Source organism: Crocuta crocuta, unplaced genomic scaffold, assembly GCF_008692635.1.
Source record: "Crocuta crocuta isolate KB4526 unplaced genomic scaffold, BGI_CrCroc_1.0 scaffold27, whole genome shotgun sequence".
NCBI lineage: Eukaryota > Metazoa > Chordata > Mammalia > Carnivora > Hyaenidae > Crocuta > Crocuta crocuta.
In genome coordinates, this window is record NW_027532250.1 from 4,130,933 (window position 1) to 4,158,402 (window position 27,470).

A 27,470-nucleotide genomic window follows, 5' to 3' on the forward strand; every position below is an offset into this window, starting at 1 on the left:
CCCCATCTTAGCCAAGCTCCTATCGTTTCTCCTAACTGGGAAGCTTCATAGTAGATGATAGATACATATGCGTTCATTGAATGCTGCCTCCTGCCTTGTAGAGGAGGCAGTTAAGAAGGTAGAATGGAATCAGTGCCTGGTGTCAAATCCAGACTCCCTAACATGCTGGTTCTATGGTCCAGGCCAGTTTCTCTGAGCTTCCATTTTCTTGCCTGTAAATTGAGGAAAAGAAAACTATTCTTCTACCTTGAGGTTCTGCATGATGAATAAATAACCTACTGAGGGTTATTACCTCATTGAGGTGCCTAACTGTTAGGAAGCACTCCAGGAAAAGCTAGCCTTCATAAATAGTAATTTTTATTATCTTGACTAATATGAGTACCATACCCCAGATGACAGAGGCATATACTATTAATCGATCAAAAAATTATTTGAGGGACTTTGATGTTTTTAACTGTTCTTTGATGCAGGTGTTAGGGATTCTTGCTGTTACTACAGCTAAGAAAGTAACAGTGGGATCTCAAGTCTTCCTGTTTGACCCCCATTGCTTAACCTGTTTCCTCCACTCCCTCCCTCCAGCAGGGGAGGAGGAGATGAGTAGCAATGATTCAGTGGTTTCATGTGAGAATTAAACCCTAATCAAAATTGCTGATAAGAACAGAGCAGTTCATGACCAGATTTCTTAGGTACTTTATCAGGCATCAGGCACAGAGCCTTACCGAATCCGTGGTTGAAACTGCAGTCCCCAGTATTGGTTTACATTTGTCTCTACCCATTAGCTGAAAGCAGTGAGGCTCACACTGAGATGTGCCTCAGTGTCCCCTGGAGGGCTTGTTAAAGTACAGATTGCTCAGCTCCAGCCCTGAGAGTTTCTGACTCTGTAGATCTGGAGTGTTTCTCAAGAATTGGTATGTCTACCAAACTCCCAAGTGATGCCAAAGCTGTGGTCCCGGGAAAGTGCTTTGAGAGACTTTCGCTGGGAGTGTGTTTTAAGGAGCCAAACCTAGAATTCAACCCATCCAGCTCTGTCACTGATGCCACAGGCCACAGGGATCGCTAAAATGGAAAATAGGATGTTCACCATACCCCATGTCTCTGCTAGAGGGAAAAATGCAAGGAAACATCACCACCTGCATGCTACAAAGAGAAGCCTACCAGTGGTTTTAATTGTTCATGCAATATGTTCAGCCACCTCCTGGTTCCAACAATAGCATATTGATCATCATTTATTTATCCCAGAATTACCTAATCCCAGGGTTTAGGACTTGTTGCTGTGATTTGGGGAAGCCAACACGTGAATATAATCAGACTCTGGTTTTAAGCCACATGGAAATCATGTATCTCATGGGAAACACATTTCTAGCTGGTCTTCCATTCGTCTTGACCCTGAATCTCAATAATGAATGACTGAGGTCATCCATTTCATACCCCCCCTCCTTGCATTCTCCATGTTGCTGTGCTTGCGGTAGCTGAAAGCCCATTGTCTGTTTGTTATTTTAGTCAGTGAAAGGGGATGGAGGGATCACCCACTCAGAAGAAATAAATGGGAAAGACTCCAGCTATCAAGTAAGTGACCTGTCAACTCTGTTCGGTGGTGGGTTTAGCTTGCATGCTCTTACTTCTTTCTGGTCTAGTTTCCAGTGCAATTCTCAACCACAGGCAACTCATTTATCTCTAGGTTAAGCACCTGCTGTATACCAGGCACTATCATGGGCTCTACAGATACATGCACGAACAAGCTAGAGTTTCTCAGCTATTTCTTATTTACCACTTACTTTCCCAACTCTTCTCCACATAGCAAATCCCTTCCCATCCTTCAAGTCTTGGCCTAAGTGTCACCTCCTCAAAGAGATGTTCTATTTCCACCCATCATGGTTGTATCTTGTTTTTTTACTTCATAGAATTTATGACATATTGTAATAAGTCATCTGTCTATTAGTTTTCTGTCTCCTCCATTCCTTCCTCTCTGTGTCTGGAGCAAGGGAGGAGCCTCTTCTACTTTTCCTTCACACTGCATGGTGCCTGGCATATAGTAGGAGCAATTTCTTTGAAAAACGAGTGAAGAAACATGGGATGGCATGGTTTTTTGCCATTATTTTCTCCACTCTGGAGAAACATAGCTAATACGGGGCGCCTGGGTGGCTCAGTTGGTTAAGCATCCGACTTCAGCTCAGGTCATGATCTCACAGTTCGTGGGTTTGAGCCCCGCATCAGGCTCTGTGCTGACAGCTCAGAGCCTGGAGCCTCTTTCAGATTCTGTGTCTCCCTCTCTCTCTGACCCTTCTCTGCTCATGCTGTCTCTATCTCTCTCTCAAAAATAAATAAAATATTTTAAAAAAACATAGCTAAGACATCTTTATAACTACACATATTCATTTCCTTAAATGGGATCATCTCATGCTCAACATCCTACCTTATAACCTGTACTCTTTCTTAACTTAAAAATATACCTCCATGAAAATCTCAACAAATATTCTTCAACTAATTTTTGCAATACAGAGAACTGGGTAAGAGCAGACTGCCTACGTTTGAACCCTGGCTCCGCCATCTTTTACCTGGGTGACTGAAAACAAATGACCAAATGTCTCCATGACTCAGTTTCCTCCCCTACATCATGGAGCTAGGAAAAGCACTGTGTCCAGGCACTGTCCTACTTAGATGAGTCAGTGTATGTAAAGTACCTGGAATACACGATGAATGTTAGCTGCTGTGTGACTCAGCACCGGTTGCCCTAAAAACTACCATAGACTGAGTGGCTTAACAACAGAAATTGATTTTCTCACAGTTTTGGAGGCTGGAAAATCCAAGGTCAGGATGCCAGTAATGGTTTGGTTCCTTGTGAGGAGAGCACACTTCCTGGCCTTCTGACAGCTGCCTTCATACGGCGGCTCTTATAAGGACACTAATTCTATTGGATCAGGGCCTCATCCTTACGACCTCAACTAACCTTAATTACCTTCTTTCTCCAAATGCTTTCACCCTGGTGGTTAGGGCTTCAATCTAGGAAGCCGTAGCAGTTGCTATTATTTTCTTACTATCACTTATTATGCCGCTGATGGCAATTACCATTCTACACTATTTGTTCATATCACACACACAAAAATGGAGAGCAATGACTATCATTTACTATATTAACATTTCCATCATAATTGAATTAGCCTACATATTTCAACAGGGAATATATTGCTTTTTGCTGCATTCAAATTCTTTTTCTTTTTCTTTTTCAACTTACTGCCATGCCTGCCCCAAACTCGTTCTCCAGACCACTTCAGAACCAAAACTCCTCAAGTTGACTACCTTGGAAACATGATAGATTTACTTTATTCCATGTGAAAAATTTAAATATAATGGTACATTTTGTCTAGAATATGAACGCGAAACAGTTATGCCAATCGATTTGGATGCAGACTTGCGGAGACCGATGTGTATTCTGAAAGAATGATAAATGCTTAGTTTAAATTGGGGGGTGGGTGGGAATAGACATTCTCTATCCCCTTCAGATTTGTCCTCTCAGAGTTATAAAGAATCTTGGGTGACGATTCTAGGAAAAGAAGCCCAAGGCACCTCCTGGTCGAGGTGTGCCTCAGGGTCTGAATCAAACGGGACGTTCCCATGACCTTGTCCCCCAACTTCCAGCCAGCGTCACTCAGTTCTACGGGAGGATACACACAAGATGATTCAGACAAGAATAATTTTTGTTATAAATCCTGAGACAGAGTCAAATCCCAAGCAAAGATTTTTAAATCATCCACATTTAATGACAAAGCAATCATCGCGCAGTTTAGATTCTCAGCCTACTCAAATATAAAGAACTGGCCATCTGTTATTTTCAGAAGTTAGTTTCTAAACCATTAAAAAGAACATTTAAGCCTAATAGGAATGGTGTAATTATGTGGTAAATGGACCTGATCCACTGAAAGCGCCCCTCCTGAAAAAAATCAATGTCCCGTGAAAGCTATTGATGTGTGGGCACTTCTCACTCCCCACCCCACAATGATTTGCCGAGGAAAATAGTGTAGAAACATCTGGAAGGCGAGTTGCTGGCCATTCATTCAACCCGTTTTGGTAGAGACTTACTATGTGTCAGAGGAGGTGCCAGGAATAAAGCCATGGAGGACAGAAGAGTTTTGTTCTCTGGAGTTCCCCTTGCAGCAGAGGGAGGCAGACAGAATATTCTCAACTGAGCCAAAAAATCCCCAAGATTAATGCAAGCATTAAGGGAACACAGCCGTGTTTTGTAAGAGAGGGGTCGATTGTCTAAACGGGGACTGCCTCCCCAAAGAGGGGGCATCTGAGCCGAGACTTGATAAGAGACAAGTGGCTATCACATCAAGCCCTGCAAACACTGAGCAGAAATTACAGCAAACGTGAGGCCCTGTTTTGGAAATAAGCTTGTTCAAGGAAGAAGAGGATGCTGTGTGACCGGACCAGAATGAACAGAGGAAAAAGGGATTAGAGACGAGATTGAAGAGGCACGGGGATGCTCCACTCAATAAATATTTCCCCAAGTCCCTCGTCTGCACCCGGCTCTCGGATCCACACAGAAAGAATCGGTCAGGAAGATTCGCTGGTGATGTTGGATTAGGATGATGGGCTCTTCTCAGTCGACCTGGGACTCTGGTTTTAAAATTAATCTGCATGTCCTGGAACCCCGGTTCCCCCAGACAAACCAAGATGACTGGCCCCCTTATGTTTGGCATTTCCCATGGGCCGGACACCATGTGACAGAGGCTTTCCGTGACTGGCTGACTTACTCCTCAGACCACCATGAGGTAGGATTTCTTCTGCTACTCCCCTACAGATGAGGAAGCTGAGAGAGCCAACGATTTATTCCAGGTCATCCGGCAAGGATGTGATGGGAGCCAGAACCACACCGTGTTCTTTTGACTCCAAACACTAAGCCCTTAGCCAATAAGTGGGTCTTAAAATCTTCTGTACAACAAAAACAGCTAATGAGGTGTGCAAGTGGTTTGTGGCCTTTCTGCAGAGCGTCATGGGGTGCAAGTGGTTTGTGGCCTTTCTGCAGAGCGTCATGGGGTGCAAGTGGTTTGTGGCCTTTCTGCAGAGCATTTTGGTCCCGCCATACAAGGGCATCTGCTCATGGCTCTCTGTTACCCTGGGACATCTGTATCTTAGCTTTTGCTACAACTTTGGCAAATGGGGCCTGACGGACTTACTCAACTTCTTTGGGGTGCACTGGGTGTCTGATGTTTCCTTTCTCCAAGGAATCCTGCCCCCACATTGCTGTGACCTATGGATACTTTCGGGACTGGGGAATCTTCNGTTTGTGGCCTTTCTGCAGAGCGTCATGGGGTGCAAGTGGTTTGTGGCCTTTCTGCAGAGCATTTTGGTCCCGCCATACAAGGGCATCTGCTCATGGCTCTCTGTTACCCTGGGACATCTGTATCTTAGCTTTTGCTACAACTTTGGCAAATGGGGCCTGACGGACTTACTCAACTTCTTTGGGGTGCACTGGGTGTCTGATGTTTCCTTTCTCCAAGGAATCCTGCCCCCACATTGCTGTGACCTATGGATACTTTCGGGACTGGGGAATCTTCTGTCTTCTTGCTTCTTTCTAAGGGCTGTTCTTGGCACTCAGGTGAAGGACAGTCTTCACTGTTTATCGCCTCGTCAATCACACTGCATCTTGGCCCGAGAACTTTTTAACTGGGGGACAATATGAAAACTTTTACAAATCACAAGCTGTGACCTTCTGTGGGTCCCCTGTGGCCCACAGGGGTACTGGTGCTGTGGTGGTTTTCTGTGAGCAGGACTTTAAAACTTTTTCAAAAATAATTTATTTATTTTTAAAATTTACATCCAAGTTAATTAGCGTATACGGCGACAATGATTTCCGGAGTAGATTCCTTAACGCCCCTCACCCACGAAGCCCATCCCCCCTCCCCCCAGCCCTCCAGTGACCTTCTGTTTCCTCTCTCTATTTAAGAGTCTCTTACGTTTTGTCCCCCTCTCTGTTTTTATATTATTTTTGCTTCCTTGCCCTTATGTTCATCTGTTTTGTACCTTAAAGTCCTCAGATGAGTGAAATCATATATTTGTCTTTCTCTGACTGACTAATTTTGCTTAGCATGTTACCCTCTAATTCCATCCACGTAGTTGCAGATGACAAGATGTCATTCTTTTTGATTGCTGAGTAATACTCCATTGTATGTGTGTGTATGTATATATTGTGTGTATATATATATATACATATACATATCATATCTTCTTCATCCATTCATCCATCTTGGGCTCTTTCCGTACTTTGGCTATTTGTCAATAGTGCTGCAATAAACATTGGGGTGCATGTGCCCCTTCGAATCAGCACTCCTGTATCCCTTGGATAAATACCTAGTAGTGTGACTGCTGGGTCGTAGGGCTGTTCTATTTTTAATGTTTTGAGGAACCTCCATACTGTTTTCCAGAGCAGCTGCACCAGTTTGCATTCCCTCGGCTTTAAAACTTTTGAGGTCAGTATCGTAAACCTGACATATTTTGCATTTAAAACAATTCCTTTTCAAGTTTCCATGTGAAAAATAGAAGACTTCACAGCACGGGGGCCATAATCCTGTACAGTGTCCTCACTGGGTCTGAGCAGCTGTTGCCCCTTTAAACAGGACATGTGACAATTTACCACAATCCCCTCCAATGCCAATTTTCTCCCCAACATCAAAGCCGGCATTGCTCAAACTGGTGTTTTTCTTAGACTAGAAAAATATTTCTGATGTTGCTTTCCCAACGGGGGCGTAAGGTCTCCATGTGATTTTTCTTACCCCAGGCCTCTGTCATGTTTTTATTTCATCTGTGTGGCCCCCAACTACAGGAAAAAGGCTTTTACTTTGCAGATATTTTGTTATCTGTAATTTACGTAGCATCCTCTAGAATTTTGGATCTTACAGCTTCCTCCCTCCAAATTGTAGGAACCAAGCAGGATTGCAAAAATTTCTCTTTAGCGTGAAAGATGTGCATTCAAAACTAAAAATAAAACACTCCTCTTCTTTCACCACTGTTTTATAAATGAAAGAACACTTTCACACGGGAAACTAGGGTAGACATAATCAGAAGGAAGGGAAGAATAGGCATCACCAAGAAAAGAGTTGGAAGTGGAAAAAACTCTCTCAAAGCTGGCTTAAGCACAAAAGGGCTTCAGGAACAGCTAGATCCAGGGGCACATGTGATACCCTCAGTTTATGGGCTCTTTCTCCCTCCCTCTCTCTTCATCTCTCAATTCTGCTTTTCTATCGGCTTCTTTTTCAAGCAGATTTTTTTTTCTGGAGATGGTGCCGGCCCTGGAAGCTACACCTTCAAATCCAACAGAAAGAAGACAGACCCCTCTCTTAGTTGATTTAGCAAAGCTCTGAAATTAGCTCAGTTTTTAATCTGCGTTCAGCCATCCTGAACCAGACACAGCAGCCCCATCACGTGCAAGGCTCTGATTGGCCAGACCCCAGCCACATGCCTTTGTCCTGGGGTGGAATTAGCTTGTCTGACATGAAAGAGAGGAGAGACAATCGTGGTTCCCCAAGGAAAACACAAGTTGTAGTCCCAGAGAGAATGCTTGCTGAGGAAGCACAAATGAATAAATGATTAGATAAACAAATAAATGTCTCCTACTGTGACCCTGAACCATAATAAGCATTTGCACATTTTTCTTAATTTTTTTTTTTCAGTTCACCCAGGATTCCTGAAAACATAGACACGATCCAACATTGGAACACCTCTGTTTTGACATGTTTATTCACCTGAGCCTTGTCCTGCAGCTACTAAATATGCATTTTGTTTGAACTCACTGTAGACATTGGACTCCGCGGAGAAGGTCATCGCGCCCCCGGAGCCGGAGCCCGCAGGGGCAGGCCCGAAGGGCAAGGAGGGCTCCTCCAAGGACAAGAAGGGGGCGGCTGAGGGCACCAAGCAGAAGAACAGCAAGCAGGAAGCCAAAGAGCCGATGCAGGGCGTGGAGCCGGCCACGGTGGAGGTGAACTCGCTGCAGAACGGCGACAAGTCCCAGAAGAGACCGGAGAAGCGGCGACAGTCCCTCGGGGGCTTCTTTAAGGGCCTGGTAGGTGGATCGTGCATCTCTTCTTTCTGAGCTCTCGGGCCAGAGGTGTGGTCCCTGCCTTCAAGGAGGGACCGGCCTGGACATCGGTCCAACAAGTATTGGTGGAGCACCTGCGCTGTGCCAGGTGCTGTGCGAGGCACGGAGAGCAAGGTGCACACAGGCATCACCAACCGGCCGGGCACCGGGGTGCTGATTGATGGGGGCAGGGGTCCCGAGTGCGGGAAGAGCCAGGAGCTGAACGGAGCCTGAGTGTGAGCACGTGGCCCTGCCCTGGGGTGGAAAGGAGTGTCAGGGAAGGCTTCTCAGAGGAGGTGAGCTCTAAGGTGGGGCCTCCAATTAGCCTGTGCGGGAGGGGGCGAGGGGAGGTCGGAAGGTGCAGCGTGTTCCTGCCAGTGGATCAGCAGGTGCGTGGGTTGCTGGGGAGACAGCACGGAAGCGAGGCTCAGCCCGGCTGGAAGCGGCAGGCACAAGTGGTGATAAGGCGCTTCAGGGTCGGTCTGTGGCCGAAGGGCGCCTTGAAGTGTTTAACCCAGGAAACTGCTGCGAGCCTGATCTTGGGCGCTGGGGACACAGAGGCGACTAAAAGTTAGCTCCTTCCCTCCAGAGAGGCCTACACAGGGGTGAGCGGAGGCCCGGCATTCAATAATTGATTAGCCTTTGGGTTATTTATTTGTGTCTATCTAATTCTTCTCCGTACCCTGCCCTAGACTGTTAGCCTCGGGAGAGCTGTGACCAGCAGGCGTGCCGTCCTCCACAGCGCAGTCGTAGAGCGTAGGGGACACCCCTTACGTGTTTGTCGAATGGATGAAGTGAAATGCGACACCGCTAAATGTTTTGTTATATAAATCCTGGCAAACAAGGCGAGTCTGAAGGTCATTAATCGAATGATAAGCAAGGTGATCAAGCATCCATTAGGAGTCATACCTGGAACCCACGAGAATGTGGCTGGAGCCCAGAAAGCAGGGCAAGGAAAGAACACTGACACTAGCCACGGGGCTGGAGTTAACCGGGGTTAACCTTCGTGTTGTGGTAGAGATGGGGGGAGGGACGTGAAGCAAACTGCCCTAGATCGTTCCCGATTGTCCCCGTCCCTGAATACATGTAGGTCTTGGTGACCTGTGATAGCTGGAGGCTGGGGAGTCCAGTGGTTCCCCTGGGCCCAAGTTTGGTCTCCAAACAGCATCTGTGGGAAGCCTGTTAGAAATGCAGAGTCTCGGGCCCCAAGCTTAAAGTTTTATGATAAATGTCATCATATCTCCACCTGGTCTGTGTGTCTGAGTGTGTGTATAAAACCTCAATGTGAGGCAGTGCCCAAAGTCAAGCTCTGAGGCTGTTTGGAAAAGGGCAGCCTGGCCCAGAGTCCCTCTCTCACTCCCGAGCCTCTGGTGAAAAGCTCTTGTCCGGTTCTTAAGAGATGAAGGAGACCCACCACCAAAGGAGGGGGTGGTGTCTAAAAGACTGATCACGTTTGGGTGATTTTGCGGGAAAATTCGTGTCTGTTGTCAGCTCTCGCTCCTTGGAGAGGCATGCAAACCCTACTCACACTTTTCTAGACATTTCCAAACCGACCACTTCTTCTGCCCAAAGTTATGGATGAACCATTCCCTGCCAAACCACAGCGCCCGGGCGGCACATGGTGTGGGAAGGGTGCTGTTCTGGAAAGTTCTGAGCTCACAGGCTCAGTCAGCTCCTCTCTTTCTTGTTGGTTTTAGTTGATTCTTGGGGTTTTGCTTTGGTTTTTGTTTGTTTGGTTGGTTTGGTCAGAGGCTCGGGGGGTGCTCTCTGCGTATCTCCTTACCCACACATCCCTGTCTGACAGGATGGCTCTCGTCCAGTGGTTCTGAACTAGTGATTTTATATGCAGGGGACATTGGGTAATGTCCAGACACCATTTTGCTCGTCACAACTAGGAGTCGGTGCCATTGGGATGCTGTGGGTAAGGACCAGGGATGTCGCTAAATGTCCCATAGTGCACAGAACAGCCCTGCATGATGAAGAGGCATCCAGCCCCAAGTGCCCGTGGTGCCAGGGCTGAGGAGCCCAGACGTGACCAAACAGCATGTCGGACAGTGGAAAGGACGGAGCAGGGGCGCCTGGGTGGCTTAGTCAGTTAAGCGTCCGACTTTCGCTTAGGTCATGATCTCGAGGTTCGTGGGTTCGAGCCCCGCGTCGGGCTCTGTACTGACTGCCAGCTCAGAGCCTGGAGCCTGTTTCAGTCTGTGACTCCCTCTCTCTCTGACCCTCCCCTGCTCATGCTGTCTCTCTCTCCTAGAAATAAATAAAAATTAAAAAATAAATAAATAAATAAATAAATAAATAAAAAAGAAAGGACGGAGCAGTGCCGAGGGGTGTGTGCTGTGAAGGCAGGCGGCTTCACTCGAGTCCTAGACCTACCACTTCCTACGTAGCTGTGTGACCTGAGGTTAATCACTTAACCCCTCAGAGCCCTGGCTTGCCTTATGCAAAACTGAGGTGATAATTACAGCTACCATTTGAGGGTTCCCATGAGAATCAAATGAATATATGCCCTACAAGGGCGCCTGGGTGGTTCAGTCCGTCTGCCTCTTGGCCTCGGCTCAGGTCATGATCTCTCCTTGCATGGGTTTGAGCCCCACGTTGGGCTGTGTGCTGACATCGTGGAGCCTGCTTGGGCTCCTCTCTCTCTTACCCTCCCCTGTTTGTGCACTCTGTCTCTCTCAAAATAAGCAAATAAACCTAAATACGTGCGCGCGTGTACACACACACACACACACACACACACACACACACACACACCCTGCTGGATCCAGCACGCGGCACGAAGCAGGAGCTCCGCGGTGGACACTATCATTTCCCCAGCAAGTTTTCTGGGACTTTCTGTGTGGACTGAGCTTAACCCCCAGCAAAGTGGGGCCATCAGCCCACATTGCTCTCACCTTAAAGCCTCCATGGGACTCCTTTCCCTGCATTTCCTTCTCCCTTCCTCCACTACCACCTCTCTCTCTCCCTCCCCAAGACCCTCTGCGGCAAGTCAGTTTCCCAAGTTCACTGCCAGCCAATCCCTGCTTGCTCTTTGCCCTCCGGGTGAGGTCGTCTCTGCTCGGCTCCTTCCTTCCCCCTCCTCCATCATGCGGCCTGAATTCCAACAAGCAGCCTCCTGAGCAGTTCATGCAACGTGTGAAAAGAACTGGAAGGAAGCCTTTAGAACACGGCAGGTACAGCTGTTTGCAAGCATTTGGTTTTTGAGCAGAGGGACTTCGTTTACAAAGAAAACGTGAGACCCTTCACGTGTGTGTGTGCATGTGTGCGTGTGTGTATACGCATAAATGTGGCTATAGAAACATATCTACTTGATTAACTTGGAAGGAGTGTGGGTTCCCCACCCCATGTTGCCCAAGAACCACCTAGCTGACGGCCCCCTCATGTCTCCCACTAGGGGGCCCCCCGAGACACCTTTATGTCGTGCCACAGGATTCTGTGCAGTCCAGTCTGCACATTTTAGAGGAGCCAGTGGAGACTGGAAAGAAGCAGGGCTTATCCTTTATTCCCCCAGAGCTCTCTACGTGTCGTCGTTGTCCTTCCCCACTGGGCACAGGCTGAACCGAGGCTTGTGACCATTAGCTGTTACTTCACCCACAGCTTGGAAAGAGCAAACGGTGCACAGGATGGAGACTGGACAACAGGAGATCTGAGGCCCAGATTCCAAGGCCGGTGGCCAGTCCATCGCTACCCAAGCTGGCCCTGGCTTATCTTGGAGCCGGTCTGCACATCTGTGAGGATGGTTACAAATCACTGCCCCCCTCACTGGGCTGGTGAGAGGGGCCAGATGAGAGTAAATTTGGTTCGGCTGGTTGTAAACCGTGAAGTACAGTCCAGAGACATGAGCAAGACAAAGATGGCGTCTAATGCCTCTGATCTCCAAAGTCCATGCCTAATGGGGCCAGTAGGGGGTGTATGTGAGTGAAGGGAACTGGGAGGGGGTCTCTGGCAACAGGTGCCCCATCTATAGGGGGCCACTCAGTACCAGCCATTTGCTGCCTTGCAGGTTTATGGGCCCAATATAGCAGGTCTTCTTGCTTTTCAAGAGAGAAGAACGAAAGTGCAGACTTTAATGTAAAATATTTAATTTTTATTTTTTATAATAAAGATTTCTTTTTTTGAGAGAGAGAGAGAGAGACAAACAGAGCATGAGCAGGGAGGGGGAGAGAGAGAGAGAAACACAGAATCGGAAGCAGCTCCAGGCTCTGAGCTGTCAGCACAGAGCCTGACAAGCGGCTCAAACTCACAGACCACCAGATCATGACCTGAGCTGAAGTCGGTTGCTCAACTGACAGAGCCCCCGAGGCACCCCTATGTTTTTAATTTTTAAAATGTTTTTTACTTAATTTTGAGAGAGAGAGAACACAGTGGGGGAAGGGCAGAGAGAGGGGACAGAGGATCTGACATGGGCTCTGTGCTGACAGCAGCGAGCCTGGTGTGGGGCTCAAACTCACAAACCAGGAGATCATGACCTAAGCCAAAGTCAGACGCCCACCAACTGAGGCATCCAGGTGCTCCAAGACATTTAGTTTTTAAATTAAATGCTGACATTTAAAAATTAAAGAAGAAAATCTGTTTGTCATAATCCATTTACAGCCAAGTTCAGCTCAGGGCAGACACTTTGGGAGCTGAGTTTGCTGCACTTAGCCCATCGAGACCCTCCATACTGGGGCGACTGGGAGGCTCGATTGGTTAAGTGTCTGACTCTTGATTTGGGCTCAGGTCATGATCTCACAATTCGTGCGTTTGAGCCCCATGTTGGGCTCTGCACTGACAGCAGGGAGCCTGCCTGGGATTCTCTGTCTCCCTCTCTCTCTGTCCCTCCCCAGCACATGCTCGCTCTCTCTCGTGCGCGCTCTCTCTCAAAATAAATAAATAAATAAACTTTAAAAAAATGTTAATAAAAGATTTTTTTTTTATTATTTCTAGGAGAGAGAGAGAGAGACAGCGTGAGCAGGGGAGGGTCAGAGAGAGAGGGAGTCACAGACTGAGACAGGCTCCAGGCTCTGAGCTGGCAGTCAGCACAGAGCCCGACGCGGGGCTCGAACCCACGAACCGCGAGATCATGACCTAAGCGAAAGTCGGACGCTTAACCGACTAAGCCACCCAGGCGCCCCAATAAAAGATTTTTAAAAGACCCTCAATACCTAAAGGAATACAACCCTTGGAAGCTAAGGTTTGGGGAAGTGAGCGTCAGGCCGGAGGCCTGTATGAACCAGGACAGACCGCAGCACAGTGGAGGGCGTGACAAGGGAAGTGGGGACGGAACATTTTCCTGGGGCCAGCCCAAGTCTGGCCCTCAAACCCCAGAAGAAGCTTGGATTTGCACCCAGCGCTACCACTTAGTGGCTGCGTGACCTTGGACAAGTCACCTTCCTGAGTTTCAGGTAGCTTATCAATGCGCTAATGGTACTGGCGTCACAGAGTTCGCACAAATGAAACGAGATCAGGTATCGCATCCTTACAACTATGCCTGGCATGTGTTAATTTGTCAGGAAGGAATAACTGTCTTGTTATATTTGAATATAACATCCTTGAGAGCGGTCTATGGATTTTTATGATTCTTATTCAGTCAGCCCCTCCGTCAGCTGTAAAGATGCAGGATGAGTGAGATGCCACCAAGCGTCCAGCACTTCGTGACTTAGGTGTTCACGGCTCAAGGCAGACGGACTGGCTGGGAACCATCTAGAGCGCAGGACACTAGCTCAGGACTCGGGCACGTGGGACACAGAGCTCGGGCCCACCACTTCCTGGTGGGACACGAGTGACTTGAGCTCACTGAGCTTTCTCCTCTGAGTTGATAGTGACAGGGATGACGGGGTCAGCCCCAGAGGATGCTGGGAGGGCCAGGGTGACCACACGAATGAGACAACAGGCTCCCAGACAAGGCACTGATCAGAGGTCGGGAACCCGAGAGGGCGGAGCCGTCCTTGAGCTGTGAGTCCCAGCTTTCACTGCTCCCTGTTGGCCACTCCTCTCAGCCCTCCCACCGATGAACACGATGCACTGCATACAGTAGGCAGTCCATACATGTTGTCCAACAAGACAAAACACAATCACAATAACTCTTTTATAGCACTTACTATGTGAATGCACTTCACATGCACTCACATCTGAGCTGCACCGCCTCCCTGCGAAGCTCCAGGTTACCAATGGTAAGATTGAGGTGCAGAGGGTTGAGCAACTTGACCAAAGCCAAGCAGCTAGGAAGTGGCAGATCTGGAATTCAAAACCCAGCAATCTGATTCCAGTGGTAAACTGCACTACATCGCATTGCACTCTACAGAACGTGCTTTACATGTACTACTCTGTATTACATATGCTATATGTATATGACATGTAATACTACATGCGCTACATAGTACATTATATTATACATGCACTATATACACATCATGTGTACATTGTATCTATTGTACTATACTAAGCCATGTTATATTTATTGTACTAGATTACACTACTGTACTACACTATGTATTGTACTATCTTATACTGTATATACTCTACTACGTGATACTATGTATTACTACGTATTATTAATTATTAATACTATGTATTACTATGCTATGTATACTTTATAATAGCATATTAGACTATTCTACCCAATATTATACTATACTGTAGTATATATGCTATAGTATATTGCACTGTGCTACATATACTATACCATACTATATTTACTGTACTGTACTATACTATATATATATATATATATATCATCTGTATTATATAATATATCCTATACTATTTATACTATGTTGGGCTATAATATGCCATGCTACATTTAATACACTAGATTTCATTATATGTATACTATACAATATATATCATACTATCCTATATTATACTATCCTATATTAATTAAAGCTAGCCTGTACCATGTATATATACTATACCATATATACTTTATAATACTATATATTATACTACTCTATACTATACAGCTATATATACTTTGCTATATCATACTATCTCATATATATATATATATACAAACACACACACTTCACTGAACTATATGTACTATCCTATATTATACTACTATTAGCCTAAACTACATATAATAAACTGTAAAACAGGGCCAACAGTAAATACCCCTGACACACACAGTAGCATGCATGACTCTCAAATCCATTATGCCATATGGAAGAATCTGGACTCAAAGGCTGTGTACTCTGATTCTGTTGATATGACATCCTGGAAAAGCAAAATTCTAGGGATGGAAACAGATCAGTGGTTGCCAGAGTCTAGGGGTTGGGGGAAGGGATTGACTGGAAAGCAGCTCAAAGTGGATCTGGGGACTGACTGAACTAGTCTATATCTTGATTTTGGTGGTGGTCACATGACTATCAGGTTGGTCAAAGCTCCTAGGACTGTACACAAAAAGGTTGATTTTACTGTATATACATTATACTGGACAGAAAAGGCAAAATAATAGTAACAGCAATAGTAATAATCATACTTGACTCACAGAGTTTATTCAACCATATTCAGTGAGTACTAAGGAGTATCTACCTCCTGGGCACCAGGCACCTTCTAGTCACAGAGAACACAGCAGACGAAATTCACGGAGCTTCCGTGCAGGTGGAGGAGACAGACGCTCAGTGGCTTAGACAATAAGATCATTTCAGATGGTGATTATGTTTCATAAAAAGTTAAACAGGAGGATGGTGTGGTTCAAAAATGATCAGACAGGCTATAACTAAAGCAAGACACAACTGTGGAGGGTTCTTTACACCGCACGTAGTGTTCTATTATAATTATATTGTTATATATTATACTATTATAATTATGGGTATGAACTCACTTTATCTTGGAACAACTCTCTGAGAAACTGTATTGTATTTTCCCCATTTTAAAGATGAAGGAACTGAAGTTAAAGAGTTAAATACGGGGCTCCTGTCTGGCTCAGCCGGGAGAGAAGGCAACTCTTGATCTCGAGGTGGTGAACTCAATCCCCATGTTGGGTGTAGAGATTACTTAAATAACTAAATAAAACAAATAACTAAATAAAAAAAAGAGTTAAGCAATTTCTCTGTGATTTCACAATGCCAGAAAGAATATAACTGGGCATTGCACTCCAGCATCTGACTGAAGGCTACTCTTTTATCCACCACTCATGAAAAAAGTGTATTTATCTAGCTCCACACCTGGCACAGAGTCAGTGCTAAATGAATAGCAGTGGTTACTCTTGATAGTTCAGACTTTCATTAGGGTGCAACTTCTTTATATTTTTCTCCAGGGACCAAAGCGGATGTTGGACGCTCAAGTGCAGACAGACCCCGTATCCATCGGACCGGCTGGCAAATCCAAGTAAACAAATCACTACAGTTCCCACCAAGTTGTCCCACAGCAAGATGTCTTCTCCCTGCTCCGTTTCCCTCCCCGCCCCCCAGCCCACTCCATGTACATAGTCTTCTAATGGCCATCAAATGAAAATCTGCCTACAAATTAAGCCTGAGCTGTTGTATATTGAGGTGTATTATTTACGTCTCGGGTCCAGTCTTTTCCAGTAAATAACTGTAAAGATGGTTTAGCAGGTTAACCGGTTAGGTCGGAAGAGTTGAAGGCAGCCAAGCGGAGAGTGGAGGGCGGAGGAATGCGTCCTGGTGAAGTTATGAAAATGGCAGTGCTGAGTAAGTTGCAGAGGGAACTAAGCTCTGTAGTAAACACACACTCCTCTTCTGAGCTCCAAGAGGAGAGATGAAAATCCGTTTAAGTTCACGTCTGGGGGAGGGACAGCACGGGCCCTGTGCTGGGAAGTTGCCAGTTTCCTGGAATGGAATGCGTGGGGAATGAAAAAGAAATGGGTAAGAGTTGCTTTTCGAATAGGGTCCTTGAAAGTTATGGAGGAGAAGGAAAAGATTGACCGCAGAGGGTTTGAAGTGATTTGGGGAAACAGTTGCGCTCAGGGACCAGGGAGAGGATTACAACTTAAATAAAAAAAAAAAAAAGGCGCAAAATAAATGAAGTTGCAAGTTTACTTTGCAACACAAGGGGGCACCGAGGTCTCCGTTTTAATCCTGCATCCTGTAGCCCTAACAAAGATGTGGCCTCTGCAGTCTTACATTATTAATGCTTCTCAGATGGTTGAGGGACTCGCTTCATCTGTTCTGTCTGACACTTATCTCAAAGTCTGTCTGTAATTTCCTAATGTTCTCAGGATGTGCTCTGATAAAACCCTCCCCATAATCCCAGTTAATAAAAATTCTCCAGCAGATTATTCAAATACCCGACGTTGCTTNTTGATATCATGTATACTGTATCTTTCTTTTTCTGATTTAATAAAAAAATACATTTACATCTAAAGCATCTTTTAATTTTCAACTTTTAAAGCAGGTCTCTTGTCCTGAGACGGCTTTATAACCCACCTTCCACGGTGTAAACAGCCATCTTTCTGCATCTCCTCTTCCCTCCCAGGTGCTCCTAGAGTTTTCTCCTTGTATATGGGCACACGCACATGCAAATGTGTACACACATGTATTTGCATACACCACACACACACACACACACACACACACACACACACTCGTACTTCTATAAAAGTACTGCCTTAGGCCGGGCTGCCGGGAGCAGAGCCTGAGACAGGGATTCAGAAGCATGTGACATCACCCAGGGAGGACTTGGAGGGGGCGGGGAGCGGAAGTGAACACCTGGGCAGGGAGGGCACTAGGCAAGGCTTGGTCTCAGCTGGAGCTGAGTTTCATCCTGATCTCCCAGGGAGCTCTGGAGCCTCAACTGCACCCTACAGTTGGGTTCTTTGAGCCAAGGGAGCCGGCCTTTGTGCCTTTGTTGATGAGTGACAGGCCACCCTGGGAAGCGGTGGGACGCGCCAGGTGCTCCCTGAGAAGCTGGCGTCCCTTAACAGGTAGAGGTTGAGGGCCTGGGCAGTGTCCACTACAAACACGCACAGGATAGTCAGATATGTGTTCATTCCCACGTAGGGACACACCCATACATATAAACCCGCTTTACACACAGAAATGGAGAAATGCACGCACAGATTCATACTTACATATTACATACAGGAATGATGCACGCACATATTCACAAGCACACACACACATAGACACATGCAGGAAACACAGATTCGCTCATCACGCTGACTCTTGCAAAGCCGTCATGCGTTGATCTGAAGTAAACCTTGACTCGGCTCCTCTGACAAGTCTTACATTAGGAAAATAAAACCATTGCTTTGGCCAAAAAAAAAAAAAAAAGGCATTTGGAACACACGTTCAGGAAAAGAACGGTATCCCTAAAGAAGCAGATGGGGAGGGGGCGTGGCGTCCGCTGTGGCCCCGGCCAGTGAGCCCCCAGCGTGGGTGGCCATTGCTAGGTTTCAGACACAGATCAGAGGTCTCTTCCTTGCAGGTTTCCCTTTAGCCTCTCCGGACCTGCGGCTCCAACCTGGAGGTCAGTGTCTGTGACTCACCCGGCTGAGGATGACCTCACGCCGCTTCATGTCTGAGCGCTTACCTTGGCGCACATCAGGGAAAAGTCCTCTGGGGGAAGCCCTTGCTGGCTGGGTGACTGTACTCCACCAACACCATCAGAGAACACGGGCCGATTCAAGGAAACCAGACAGCTGCTTATTCCTTTGTCCCCAAACACCAGGGGGGTCGCCTAGTGTGACCTTTGGTGAGCTCTGGGCCATACTAGTCCATTGAGAAAGGTGACAGTTTCATTTGCAAGTTTCACCTCGCTGGGCACAGGGGCTTTTTGCCCTGATGAGAAATGCCCCCAGGCAGGACTGAGTCACAATGCAGGAGGAGCCCTCCTCCCATCCCCCCACCTCCCTGGGCGGGGGTGGGGGGGGTATATTTTTTTTTAAATCTTAAATGAAGTTCTTTGCTGAGAACCTCCCTGCAAAGCCAACACTTTCTGTAACAGTTTCAATCATTCTGGCCAAAAAAAAGGGAGCAATCATTAATGAAATTGCTTGGATTTTTTGTTATTGGCATTTTCAAAAGGCAAGAAAACTGAAGCCAGAGTAGACTCAGAAAATGACTTATTTGGGGGGTTTGAAATCTAGTAGGAGCCTCAGAAGCACGTTAAAACCCCATTTTTGAGTTTTGAGGGCTGGGGGGGGATGTGTGTTATTTTGTTTTTTAGTTGGGAGTTCATTCCTGATGCATTTATTTACAGACAATACTAACTTCCATACCTCCTGCTGAACTCCTGTGAAAAAGAGCACAGGAGTGCTCTTTTTCTGCTCTCCCCAGATGAGCTCAGGAGAAGGCTCTCAGTCTCAAAGAGCCTTGAGGGACTGAAGTTCCTCAAAATCAGAGCCCAGAAAGGCCACTTGGACGGCAGAGCTGTGCCCGTGGAAACGAGAAACACACACTCTGAAACTGAAAGGGAATTATGGCCTGCAGGAGGGGCCAGAGGGGCCTCGTTAAAAATTTACCAACTCACTTATTTATTTACTTTTTATTTTTAGGTGCACAGGGAAGTGTGTCTTCTCCAGTCTCAAGAAGAAATGGCCCTTCCAAGAATTGAGCTTTTGAGCCGCCACGGCCGCCACTGGGGGAAAAACAAAAAGAAAAACAAAACAAAACAAAAAAACCCCACTCTGCTTCCCAGTTGCAGCTGATGGTGACTATTGGACTGATACCCATAAAAGAATTCATTCCAAAGCGCGCTTGTTCACAGCAGCCCGCCAGGTCCCTCGTGAATTCATCATCTAGGGAAGGGGAAGCATACCTAAAGAAATGCCAAAAAACAGAGGGAATAGAGAAAGAAAGTTAAGTTCTTCGGGTTTTGTTGCATTCCTCCAGCTCTTCCCTTGGAGCAAATTATCCAGAATTTCAACACGCGCACACACACACGCACGCACATGCACACACTTGAGCTGGACTGTCCTTGTTTGCTTTCAAACAGTCCAGATGCAAGAGACTGGAATCTCTACTCCGCTGGCTCCTTCTCCAGCTGTCCCCCTCCACCCCCACCCCCCCAGAAGGGAACAGATTTCTACAATCCGGACCTGACAAATGCCACTTCTAATGCCAAAGAGTCCCACGTGGATCTTAAGCCACAAAAAAGAAAATCAGCTAGCCTTCGTACTTGAAAGACAATTTTGGAAAGGAAGATGATTTCAATGATTAACTCACCCAAGTCGCTGACGCAGGGCAGGCGCTTTGCGGAATGGTAAGAATGATAAGGGGTGGTTTTAAGCATCCTCTCCACCTCCCTTTTGAAGCCTTCTTAAAAGGGGGTCCGCATGGGGAGTAGAAATGTCTCCTCCGCAGGCTGGATCGTCCTCACTCCATCAGTGAACACAAAGTGGCCAACTGGAAATTAACGGGCTCCATTAGGGGAGGAAAAAAATTACTGAGCAGCAAATTCTGTAAATTTGTAATTCAGATCTTAGCGCTGGCCTGACAACCGGTTGGGATCCAGCCTTTTGCATAAATTGGTGTTCTGGGGAGTTTAACCCTTTCGCCTCTGTTTCTTCTCCCCAGAAAGCTACTCATTTTATCTTCTTCCTCCCCTGGCCCTTTAACTGGCCTTGGCAGACATAGCAACCCAGGCAATTTTACAGAAATAAGGATAATAATAATAATGCTTCACATTCTCACATTCTGCAGTTTATAGACTGCTTTCTGAATACATTATCTAATTTAAAGCTGTATGCCCCTAATGGAACTTAATTGCCACCTTTGTTATATTTTATTATGAGGACACTGGCATGCACCTGTATGCCTTTTTTTTTTCTCCAAAGGAGCACTTCTTGACAAAATGGCCCCCAGCTGCATTTCTGCCAATGGCTGCCATTGAAGGAGCTCGTTGCTTTTGTGTTGGGCTCTCACTCAAGGATGTTTTTATTTAAGTCTGGCCACATGGGGGAGTTCTAGAATGTAAGGTGCTACCATCTCCAGCCAAGCCCTTTTCCCTGACTCCCTCATGAGAAGGTTGGGCCGAAAAAGCTCTTAAGAATATGTTTGTTGACTAACTTCTAGAAAGCAGTCAAGTTTAGAATAAGAGGGCCAGCCTGGGCAAGTCAGCTGCTTTGGGTGATTCCCAGTCTGTCAGGCAGAGATAAAGTTCGTTGGTTTGGTTTTTCCATTCTTAACAGCTCAGTCTTGAAAAGAGGCTTAAGAAACGATATTGTGTTGCAAACCATTTGGGTTGGTGTCACTGCAAAGCATATAAATTACCCTCACCGGCTCTTCATACCCCACAACACAGCCTTACCTCTCACGTCTCCGCACGCAGCTAGCGGGCAAGTGACTTAACTTCTCAGTCGCCTCCCCAAACAAAGGGGCAGTATTAGTGCCTATTTTGTGGAGCTGGTGGCTGGTGTATAATAAACACGAAATAAAGGAGAGCTGTTATGTCATGGGGAACTTTCAGCACCAAGTAACAGAAAAGTCCCATTCAAAGTGGCTAATAGCAATAATAATAGCAGCAAGGATGTTTATCATTTCATTTAAGAGATGTTATATCACAGCCTTGCTCTGACTCTCTGGACTCGGCCGTGTTCCATGGCTTGACTTCGCCCCGAGATCAGTGCCACATGATAGGTGCAGTTCCAGACTAGGCGATTATGGGATTATCATAATCAGTTTTGATTTATCATTTTGGTGAAATAGATATTTAGAGGCAACTCCAATGATGCAATAAACAGGCAGTTATTGGCATCAGTATCTTTAAAATTAGCCATGCCTCAGACCAAGTATGCCCCTTCGATTCCAACTGACGGGATCTGGGCATTTGTGACGCCTTGCCCTTCCAGAACGGGGCCATGAGACTGAGCTCATCAGCACCAGGGACTTTCTTGTGCATCTCACTCACAGCTCTATTGTCAATGTCTAGCGTAATGCCCAGATGCAGTAGATTTTCAACAAATACTGGCTGACTGGATGTAGTAATCGATAGAAACCCTATGGCCACCTCCAGTGGGCGGTGGGTTGCCTTATGCTCTGGTATGAGTTTATTTTAGCACCAAGTGTTCGATCACTTTAATCAGACATCCACCTTCCCCAGCTGCCCTGCCTAGGGGTTCTCAGAGCAGCGTCCCCTAATAATCAGCATAAGCAGCACCCGAGGATGAATTAGAGATGCGAATCCTCAATCCTCCGTCCAGACCCACCGGATCAAAAACTCTCAGGGTGAGGCTGAGCAATGTGTGTTTTAGCAAGTCCTCCAGATGGTTCTGATGCACAGAAATTTGAAAAGCACGGGTCTAGATAGAGCTACCACTCCACTGATCATCAGCTTAAAAAAACTAGCCCTGAAGATGCATGCCAGGTATCATGTGCCACATAAATGACCTTGCTTACTACCCATTTTACAGATGAAGAAACAAAGGCTCAGAGAGGAGAAGCAACGTTGCCCAAGGACACACATGTCAGAGTCAAGGCTGAAACCCAACCTAAGCTCCCACAGGCAGGTTTTTATGCCTGTGGGAAAGATAGTCAGGCCAAAGGACAATAATAATATAATGTATGATAAGTAAATGTAGGGTGTGGTGGAGCTCAGAGGAAGGCACTGCTACAAGACTATAGGGGATGGAGGTTGGCCATTTGAGGTGCTGACAGTTGAGGGGATTCACAAAGAATGAATAAGAGTTGCCCAGAGGGGTTCTCAGCAACACAGGAAGTCCAGAAGCTTTGGGTCTACAGAGACCGTGGCAAGTAGTTCCGCATGACCAGCCTGAGGCCATGGGAAGGACAGATAAGACAGTGGAGGCTGGAGAGGAGGCACAGACCAGATCATCAAGGACATGAAACAAGGAGCCCATAACAAGAAGTTTAAACTTCTCCTGAGAAGTAGGAAGGAAAATATATGAGCTGGAGGGTGGCAGAATCCAATCTGTATTTTGGTGGTAGGTAGGATCTAACGCAAACTCAACTCAGCTAATATTCACTGAGTGACCTGAACTCTCTACTAAGTATTACAAATGTAGTTATTTTATTCTTAAGCCTCTTTAAAAGGCATAAGAAATACCTGTTTAGATAATACCTCTCAATAGGGTTGGTCCCTACAAGAATGCTTAAATACTCATTTCCAAGTGTCATAAATATGGGTTTGGAATCTGGCCCCTGATCCACCCAGATGATCCGCACTTGCGACTCAAGGCTGAGAGACTGTGAGCAAGTTATTATGCATATGAGAGCCTTAATTTGTCCCTCTGTAGAATGGGAATGATAATAGTACTTAACTCAGAAAGTTGCTAAGAGTAAATAAGACAACACATTTCTAGCTTGTAAGTAGAGTGCCCGGCAAATAATAAGCGCTCGGTGAGCAATATTGATGAGGACACAGATGATATCTGCCCAAGGCAGAACACATGTCTTCACTCTCATGGGCTCAAAGGCCACCCAATCTTTAGGTCTAAACTGTGTGCCAGGCTCTCTCCATCCTGGTAACCAGTGGCTGGCTGGCTCATCCAAGAAAAACAGAAAAGAAAGAGGAAAGAAGAAAAAGAAAAATATTGATTTTCCCTGATATCCATCTCATTCTAAAGTAACATAGAATTTCTGGGGAGTAGACTCAAGTCTGCCTTTGGCTTTCCTTGACTGTATCTTCTTATAAGAGTAGCCAGGTTGCCTTGGTAGCAGACGCTGTGGGTGGCCCACCTCCTTTCTCTTCGGCCCACTTCAGAGTTTGCCTGTAGCACTGATGGCTCTCCACCTGAAAGATCCCTCCACAATTGGCTTTTCTTTTTTGGTGGTTTTCTCCATGGGCTATGGGAACATGTTCAACTCACATGCAGGGCATTCTGGAAATGTCTAAAATTTTATGCCCCTAGGGACAGCTTTCAAGCAATGAGGGATTGGAGAGAGCAGATAAATATCTCTGCTTCCCCATCTCGCAGAGGGATACTTTTGAGGGGTCTTCTAAATGCTCTTCAAGGTCCCCAGCAAAACTGAATCCTAGTTGCCCACAGTAGTGACATACTCATGAACATACTCTCCCTCTTGGTGCTTCCTGGGATCACCTTCCAAACTCCCTGCCTCCAAGCTCTTGTCTCAGTGTCTGCGTCTAAAGCACAAACATCTGTATCTCACTTAGGGTCCTTGTGCCATGTAGTTCAGCGGAGGAGAGTTAATAGGTGCTGGAAGAGCTGAAAAAGTAAGCACGTGACAAGGAGGCCACCCGGAGATTAGACGCAGGAGAAGAAAGTTGCAATGCCATTGGGGCCAGACAGACAGAAGGAAGAGGCGATACTACCAGAGCAAGAGAATCTGGACACCCTGGGGGACACGGAGCACCACATAGGGGTGGGAGATGCTGCCTGAGGGTAGCTGGGACCCGAGTGGGGCCATCAGGGAGCACTGCCTTTCCGCTGACCGGAGGGCATAGGAAAAATACCTGGGAACTTAAATAGAATCCAGTGGGCAATGGAACATGGGAAATGCAGTTCGAAGGGAAACATGGAAAGAGGTATTAATGAGCAATTGCCCAGCACTACCTCAAGCCCTGGTTTGAGAGAAAAAAATAAAATGAGAAAGCAACATTGATTAGGGCCCTACACCTATCCTGTATCTAAAGAAATGAACATGTCTTTGAATGATCCCAGTAACACCAACTCACTAAACTTCTTTAACTTCACTTTGACATCCATCAAGTAGAGATGACAATGGAATCTACCACGTGGAGATGCAAGGTGGCTTTAATGATCTACCCCACGCCAAGCAGCTAGCACTGTGCGTGGCACATAAGTGTCGAATAAATGCTCATGCTCATTGGAACATTTTGAGATTCGAATTCTCTTTGAGTGTCTGGAAGCCCATTAAAAGTCTTGCTCAAACTTGTTTCTTCCCCTCTTTACTACTCAAAGCCTCAACCTCAATGTCTAGAATCTGCCGCAAGTCTTTTTCATTGCCTTAAAACAATCTTTCCACTTTCACTGAAGTTCTGCCAGCGCTGATGGAGGAATGGCTCTCTCCTCCCCTCTTGACTCCCAGCCCTCTCCCCGAAACTCCCACCCCCTCCCTATCTCCTCTGGCCGCTGGCCAGTTGTTCACAAGGAGCTTAGCAGTTTTGAGGATACAAAAACAGGAAATTATGCACCAGTCCTGACTAAGGCTAAAAACTCATATGCAAACCTTTCATCATACAGATTTCTTCAGCTCCCCAAAACTAGGGCCTTGAAAAATCAGGTCCCTGGCCAAGAGCACTGGATTTGCTTAATCATTTCCTTTGCAAATTTATAACCTCTTTAACCATGAAGAAGTAATGGTGAGAAAGAGGGAGGTGGGAGTTGAAATATTTTAAGTCAACCACAAGACAGGACAGGAAATTCTGGAAAGGGAGGGGATGGTAGTTTTTCTTTAATCCCTTGGTGCCACAGCAGACTAAAACAGCAACTTTGGGAAAGTGACCATTCTAGGAGATTCTTTTACTGTTGACTCTGACCCCAAGTGAGATGTTGTAGCCCTCTTCACTCAGAGCTGACTACAGAACGTTAAAGGAGAAAAACTCTGAGATGACCCTTTATTTGACTCAGGCAGCAAACATTTACTGAGTGACCTAGTCTGCCCTTGTGCTGTGTAGAGAGAACTAAGATGGGCTTCCAAACAAGCAAAATAATGTCCCCATTTGCTCAGTGCCAGTAGAAAGTTGACATGCCTATTGGAGGCCGCCTACCAGAGAATCTGAAGTGGTTGACCCGAAGCTGTTCTGTTGTTAAAAATCTCTGAATGACAATATAAGTGGCTTTTTTGCTTTTGGAACTTTCCCCAGCAAATCAGAGCTGTGTACTTTACTAATCCTTAAGGTAAGTCATTATCTTTAGCAGTGATTTTTGTCTGAAATGGGGGACCAGCCCATTAATGTTGACCCAGCAAATAGAATGGGATGGGATGGAATGGAATGGAATGGAATAGAATAGAATGGAACGGAAGCGAATGGAACCGAACTGAATAGACTAGACTAGACTAGACTAGACTAGAATAGAATATTTCATGATGTATTACACATAATATGGCTAATATTGATTAGTGAAAGTTTAGTTTTGATTAGAATATGTGCATATAGATTCATGAGGTATTTCTCACTTTGGTTTATAATCAGATAACTTTAGAAGCCTCTGGTCTTGCAGCTTAATAGTTAAAAGTGTGGGCTCTGGGGACACCTGGGTGGCTCAGTCAATTGACTGTCCAACTTCGGCTCAGGTCATCACCTCACAGTTGGTGAGTTCAAGCCCAGCAATGGTCTCTGTGCTGCCAGCTCAGAGCCTGGAGCCTGCTTCAGATTCTGTATCTCCCTCTCTCTCAGCCCCTTTCCTGCTTACACTCTGTCACTCTCTCTCTCAAAAATAAACATTAAAAAAATTGAAAGTGTGGGCTCTAGAGCCTACCAGCATGGGTTCAAATCTCAAGAGGTATACTAGCTGTCTGAGATTACACATATTGATTAACTTCTCTGAATTTCCATTACTTCAGGGATGGACAACATAATAAAGAGAAATATAAAATGTAATATTGGCCATCATAGTCTCTCGGGTTCTAGGGCCATTTATATTCGTAAATTGCCATTCTGTCCCCTATATCTTTCCTTTGGTCGTAGACAGCTGCCAGTCTTCTGGGGTCCACTCCTCTTAAGTAAAGTTACTCTGTCTATCTTAACCTCTCTCTCCCTCTGATCTTCTGTCATTCCCTCAACCTCCAGATGCTAACTCCAACATTGTCTAGGGAAAACCAAAGCCATTTAATATGTAAAACTTTTTTCTGGAAAGATGTCCAGATAGCTAGTTGCAGACCATCTCACCTACTAGCAGAAACAAAAGCTAGACAAGAAAATTGGTATGAAGTCATCCTAAAACAGAACCACAGTGCTCCACATCTATTGAAAACAGCAAGGGGACTGAAAAAACTGATGGAAATCAAAGGATAAAACCTTTTTAAAAACTAAGACCTGAAAGAAAATAACTACCAACCTGTAATTCTACATCCAGTAAAAATATCCATCAAAATTTAAGATGAAATAAGTATATTTTCAGACAAACAAAAACTGAGTGACTACATTACCAGCAGACTTTAACTACAAGAAAGACTAAGGAAAGTCCTTTAGGAAAAAAGAAAATACTCTCAGAAGGAAGACTAAAATTTTAGGAAAGAATGAAGAGCAGCAGAAGAACAAATGTGTTCTTAAATCTAAATGAATATTGACTGCATTAAAAGATAATAATAATGTCTTGTGGGGTTTAAAAATATATGTAGAATTAAACTTTATAGCAGCAGTAATGCAAAGATAGGTAAGAGGAGAAGGGAATTAAACATATCTTAAGTTCCTTACATTGCCAGAGAAGTAGTAAAAACACTATTTCATTAGACCATAGTAAGTCGAGGATCATACTTATAATGTGTAGGATAATAAAAAATATGGAAGTAACAAGCTAATAGGAGAATGACCTAAAAAAAGATGTCATTAATGTAAAAGTTCA

General features: G+C 45.6%; 1 protein-coding gene and 1 long non-coding RNA gene across 2 annotated transcripts in view; both read left to right on the plus strand.

Annotated features, from left to right (window-relative positions):
* Nucleotides 1–17,306, plus strand: part of BCAS1 (brain enriched myelin associated protein 1) — a 75,521-nt gene extending 58,215 nt beyond the window's left edge. The window contains exons 9-11 of the mRNA XM_077778329.1: nucleotides 1,501–1,566; nucleotides 7,796–8,059; nucleotides 16,320–17,306. Coding sequence (XP_077634455.1) covers nucleotides 1,501–1,566; nucleotides 7,796–8,059; nucleotides 16,320–16,394 — 405 coding nt within the window. The 3' untranslated portion in view covers nucleotides 16,395–17,306. The remainder of the gene's footprint in view (nucleotides 1–1,500; nucleotides 1,567–7,795; nucleotides 8,060–16,319) is intronic.
* A 2,731-nt stretch (nucleotides 17,307–20,037) lies between these two features.
* On the plus strand, nucleotides 20,038–24,833 carry LOC144243249 (uncharacterized). Its single transcript, XR_013338583.1, has 2 exons — nucleotides 20,038–20,224; nucleotides 24,095–24,833. It is a non-coding gene; the product is annotated as an uncharacterized LOC144243249 (long non-coding RNA).
* The last annotated feature ends 2,637 nt before the right edge of the window (nucleotides 24,834–27,470 follow it).